Source organism: Artemia sp. Qi Xiang Cuo, chromosome 3 (assembly GCF_049724085.1).
Source record: "Artemia sp. Qi Xiang Cuo chromosome 3, ASM4972408v1, whole genome shotgun sequence".
NCBI lineage: Eukaryota > Metazoa > Arthropoda > Branchiopoda > Anostraca > Artemiidae > Artemia > Artemia sp. Qi Xiang Cuo.
The window spans coordinates 36,547,168-36,553,303 of NC_142796.1; the positions used below are offsets into that span (position 1 = coordinate 36,547,168).

The following is a 6,136-nucleotide window of genomic DNA, read 5'->3' on the forward strand; positions in this document are numbered from 1 at the left end:
ATTTTGACCGTATATGTTTGGGAAATGGTGGTCGTTGATAGGTTTTTAGTGCTCCTCTAATTACTTTTGACTATTAAAAGGGCGCTAGTCATTTCAATTTCCAGTCAAATGAGCCTTTTATAAAGTTTCTACGACGACTCGTTCTATAAAACCTTATATGCCCCAAGGGCACAACTTAGAACCCTTGCCCTGAGGGCTATGGGGGAGTGTCCTCCTCAAAAACATAATTTCCATTCTGGAAATCCACAACACTGAACAAAATGGCTATGTATAAATTTCGATTGGATGTGTTTGGGGAAAAGGTGGGCGAGAGAGGGGGGCTAGTTGCCCCTCAAATCACTTTTGACTATTAAAAAGGGCACTAGACCTTTGAATTTCCAATCAAATGAGCCCTTTTTCAAGTTTCTGCGACACAACTTTCATTAACAACTTATATGCCCCCAGGGCATAACTTATAACTCTTGCCCTGAAGACTGTAAGGGGAGTGTCCTGCTCAAAGGTATAATTTCCTGAACTTTAACTGCATTGGAACAAAATGGCATTCTCCAAATTTTGATTAGATGTGTTTGGGGAAATGGTGGGCATGGAAGGGGTGTTAGTTGCCTTCCAATTATATACAACTATAAAAAAGGGCACTAGCCATTTCAATTTCTAATCAAATGAGCCGTTTTTGAAGTTTCTACAACAACACATTCTATAAAACTTTATATGCCCCAGGGCATAATTTACAACCCTTGTCCTGAGGGCTGTGAGGGGGTTGTCATCCTCAAAGACCTAATTTACAGAACTTAAAACTATGTTGAATAAAATGGCTATCTCAAAATTTTGGTTGGATGTGTTTTGGGAAAAGGGGGAGTAGGAGGGGGGTTAGTTGCCCTCCAATCACTTTTGACTATTAAAGAGGGCACTAGCCCTTTGAATTCCCAATCAAATGAGCTTTTTCTGAAGTTTCTATGACAACAACTTCTATAAAAACCTTATATGCCCCCAGGGCATAACACAACCCTTGCCCTGAAGGCTGTGGGGGAGTGTCCTCCTCAAACAAATAATTTCTATCTGGAAATCAGCTATGCTGAACAAAATGGTTTTCTCAAAATTTTGATTGGATGTGTTTGGGGGAATGATGGGCGTGGGAGGGGGGGGGCTAGTTGCCTTCCAATCACTTTCGAATATTAAAAAGGGCACTAGCCCTTTGAATTTCCAATCGAATGAGCCTTTTCTGAAGTTTTTACGACAACACCTTCTATAAAAACCTCATATGCCCCCAGAGCATAACTTACAACCCTTTCCCTGAAGGCTGTGGGGGAGTCTCCTCCTCAAAAACATAATTTTTATCTGGAAATCAACTATGCTGAACAAAATGGCTAAAATTTTGATTGGATGTGTTTTGGAAAATGGTGGGTGTGGAAAGGGTGTTAGTTGCCTTCCAATCACTTTCAACTCTTAAAAAGGGCACAAGCCACTCCGTTTTCCAATTGAATGAGCCCTTTTCGAAGTTTCTATGACAACTTCTTTGATACAAAGTGCCCTGCTATATAGGAAAAAAATAATAAATGATGCATTGTGCCAACATCATTCTTATAGGCTATGCCCTCAGGGCATAACCTAAAACCTTGCCCCAGGGGTTGTGGGGAAGTTTCCTCCTCAAAAACATATTTTCTATCAGGAAATCAACTATGCTGAACAAAATAGCTACCTCAAAATTTTGATTCGATGTGGGTGAGTGGGGGGGCTAGTTGCCCTCCAATCACTTTTGACTATTAAAAAGGGCACTAGCCCTTTGAATTTCCAATCAAATGAGCCTTTTTTGAAGTTTCTATGGCAACACCTTCTATAAAACCTTATTTGCCCCCGGGGCATAACTTAAAACCCTTGCCCTGAGGGTTGTGGGAGTGTCCTCCTCAAAAACATATTTTCTATCTGGAAATCAACTATGCTGAACCACATGGCTATCTCAAAATTTTGATTGGATGTGTGGGGGGGACGGATGGGCATGGGGGGGAGCTAGTTGCCCTCTAATCATTTTCAACTATTAAAAAGGGCACTAGCCCCTCCAATTTCCAATTGAATGACCCCTTTTCAAAGTTTCTATGACAAATCCTTTGATACAAAGTGCCCGGGGTATGGAGAAAGAAGAGGAAGAAGAAAAGAATAATAAATTGTGCCCACATCATTCTTTACTTAGGCAGCGCTATCACGCTGCCTATGATATATAGCTCATTTCTCAGTTTTCACTTCACTGGGGAAAATTGGCTCCAATTTTGCTCCCCCCCCCTCCCCAGTATTTTGTCAAAACTACTCCACTGAATGACATGATCTCTTTGCTCAATGTAGTATCTGTGTATGCACATAAACTAACTGTGGATCCAGACCTGATCTAACATGCACACCAGTATGATATTTGGGCATGTGTATGTTGTACTTATTGCCAGAAGATACACTAGCTTTTCTGTTGTTGTTTTTTTAACACAGTGGAAAACAATGCATAAAACTGACATTAAAATGATATGGCCCATTTTAATCTAGATGACATAATCATATCATGTGGGTTGAAGGCCCAAGCTGCTGCTTGAGCAAAGCAAGGACCATTAAAAAGCCCATAAAGCATGTTTTTTTTTTACCAGACAAAGAGCCTGCAAGCAGTTGTGATGCTTGACCTTATGGGGCCCTATGCAATATCAATTTGCAGGGCACCAATGGCTATTACTGCAAACTAACAAACTGCAGGATGCCATTTGTTTAAATGAACTTTATTAGAAAGATGTTTTTGTGGTCTCAAATGCAATTTTAGAGTATGTTTTACCATGCAGCATTTGGGACTGTTTGGTGTGGTATTTCTATTCAACTCAGAGATGGCAGAATGTTTACACAACCTTGCCATTTTAGGTTATGCCTACACTGAAATGCAGGGCCCCTGTGGAGCTGCATAGTTGGCACATGCCTAAAGCTGCAACTACCCAGAAGAATATTTATACCCTAGCAAGTATTTATTGTTAGACAATCTTTCAACATAGGATTTTCAAAACATCCTGAGATCTCAAATCAAATTGGTAGTCATGGAAGCACTGTATAAACTACAATAACAAAAGAGTAGTACCATTTGATTCACCATTCAAAATGCTTTCTGAATATAATAGCTGAAACATATTGAAGATAAATGGTATTTTATGCTCAAAACTAGTCATAGGCCTAGCCTATATGTGCTGAACATGGATTCAAATGTCAACTTAATGAAGTTTTTCAATAGCATTTTAAAACATCTTGATGCATATGCAGTGGCATCAATTCCTAAAAATTCCAAAAGAGGGGGGCAATATTTATTTTTCACAATATAGGGAGGAGGGCAAATTTGTCATTTTAAAATGAAAATACCCCCCAAAAAGGTATTTTTCACAACCTAGGAGGGGCATAGGTAGTCCTTTACAGTCCCCAAACACAATTGATACCACTGTGCATGTAACTAGCCTTTTCCTATAGCCTACCTACCCCTTATCAAATTGATTCCAAATAGACCTACCAAAAACTCAGTAAAATTCTACTTTAGCTACTTTTGGATATATTGGAAGGGGGCAAGGTTAGGAAAATGAAGCTTTCAGGGATGGGTCTACAGGCTAAGGTATGTCATGGGAAGGTATTTGAAGTACCTACCTCCATTCTTTCTCCCTCTAGAGGGTCCTGACCTTTAAATGACCTTAAAAAATTTTGTGTGTTATAAAAGTGAAACCTTACAAAATAGATCTTCTGCTTAAATGAAGTACAACAAAACTGTTTTCAGCTTCACAACTCTGCTTAATCCCAATTTAAAAGGTTTTAAAGATATACAAATGAATTTCCTAAATTGTGCAAAAAAAAAATCATATGGCTTAAAATTCTACCCAAATAACAGGAATTGCATTTTCAGAACTAAACCTAGAGAAAAAGAAACTGATAACTGAAAATTAGGGTAAAATGTTGTTTTGTAAAAACTTCAATAGAACCTGTCATGTAGGCAAATTTCAGAACCCTCTAGAGGGAGAAGGAGTGGAGGTAGGTGCTTCAAAATACATTCCCAGGACATACTTTAGCCTGTAGACTCTTTCCATGACAGCCAAAAGTAGCTAAAGTAGAATTTTACCAAAAACTCTACTGGAAAAACATGGGTAAATTTTTTGCAGTTCATGTTATTGACTTACAAATAAAGTAAACATACCACTTGATGCCTTTTTTATGCTCTTTCCAAATATAATAATTTTTGTTGGAAATGAATTTTACCCCCACCCCCCATATATACCAATTCAGGGTATAAATTTTCAAATTAGGGGGGGGGGGATTTATTTCTGATGTAAATGAGAGGTAAGTTTAAACTTTACCACCACCCCCTATACACCATTTGATGCCTTTTTTTATGCTGATTATGAATATAATAATCATTTCTATCAGAAATGAATTTCAGCCCCCCCCCCTTATATAGCCTATGCCAATTCAGGGTATATATTTCTACCTGAGGGGGGTGGGAGTACAGCATAAACTTACCTCGCATTTACACCAGAAATAAAATTTGCCCCCACCCCCTCTAATGTAGAAATATATACCCTGAATTGGCATATATAGGGGGGGGCTGAAATTCATTTCCGATAGAAATGATTGTTATATTTGTAATCAGCATAAAAAAAGGCATCAAATGGTGCATTCACTTTATTCCTAACTCAATAATATGATTTGGTATATATTTACCAAATTCATTTCTGACAAAAATCATTAGCCTACTCTTTTGGAAAGAGCATAAAAAAAGGCATTGAGTGGTATGTTTATTTTACTCATAAGTCAATAGGCTAATATGAACTGCAAAAAATTTACCATAGCATCATTTATAAAGCCACCTAATCAGTAAGTGTACATAACAGGTGTCATAAGGCCTCCTTAATTTCAAGCCAGTTTGAAATGTTGGCTAATAAAAACTGAACTAAAAGTATGGACACCACTAGGGACTTTTCAAAAGTAAAGAGGGGAGGCCAACTACCCAGAAAGGATGTGCAAATTCACTGTCTTCTGTCAGAAATTAGGCTAGATTTACACTTAATGCTAAGGATTTTTATAGGGAGTCATAAGTATACTAAGGAGACAATGTTAACCCTCTCCCCCTCTAGGCAATTCCACTCAAGCTTTACAGCAGAAATCTAAGCCACCAATAGGCTAACCTATATCTAGCCTAAGTGCATCATGCAGAACAGATATTGCAATAAATGTAGACAAGCCAGTAAATTTTTACCAAATCATATTATTGAGTTAGGAATAAAGTGAATACACCATTTGATGCCTTTTTTTTATGCTGATTACAAATCGGAAATGAATTTGCCCCCCCCCGGTAAATATCTACCAAATCATATTATTGAGTTAGGACTAAAGCGAATACACCATTTGATGCCTTTTTTATATGCTGATTACAAATATAATAAGCATTTCTATCAGAAATGAATTTCAGCCCCCCCCCCTATATATGTCAATTCAGGGTATATATTTCTACATTAGGGGGGTAAAGTTTAAACTTACCTCCCATTTACATCAGAAATAAAATTTGCCCCCACCCCCCTGCCGTAAAAATATATATACCCTGAATTGGCATATATAGGGGGGAGGGGCTAAAATCATTTCCAATAGAAATGATTGTTATATTTGAAATCAGCATTAAAAAGGCATTGAATGGTATAGGCCTATTCACTTTATTTGAAACTCAATAGGATAATATGATTTGGTAAAATTTACCGAGAGGGCTACCTTGCGATGAGGTAAACGGTTATTTTAAAAAAACTAACTTACTTTCTAAGTTTCTAGCTGACTCACTCAAAAGTCCTTGGTTTTCTTGGGCAGCTTTGAGATTCGTTTCACTTGTCATCAATAAATGTTTATTGTTTACGCTTTTTCTTGTCGTCAAATCAGTGTTTCTACTTATCTTTTCAAACAATCTGTAGAATCTTGACAATTTTCGGGAGAAAATCGGGAGATGGCTCTCAGGATTCGGGAGATGGATCTCAGGATTTGGTAGAATTTTCAGTTTTTGTATTGAGTTTTTGGAGGTGTTCGAGTGATTTGAGTATAAAGTACCACATTCTAAATGTTTGGAGTGCAGATTTACTGGAGCCAGCTACAATTCCGGAAA

The 6,136-nt window shown here is 37.8% G+C and overlaps 1 protein-coding gene across 1 annotated transcript in view; it reads right to left on the bottom strand.

Moving 5' to 3' along the window:
* Positions 1 to 5,940, bottom strand: part of LOC148954056 (uncharacterized) — a 39,292-nt gene extending 33,352 nt beyond the window's left edge. The window contains exon 1 of the mRNA XM_089085774.1: positions 5,797 to 5,940. Within this exon, the coding sequence (XP_088941900.1) occupies positions 5,797 to 5,872 (76 nt within the window). The 5' untranslated portion in view covers positions 5,873 to 5,940. The remainder of the gene's footprint in view (positions 1 to 5,796) is intronic.
* Between the last annotated feature and the right edge of the window lie 196 nt (positions 5,941 to 6,136).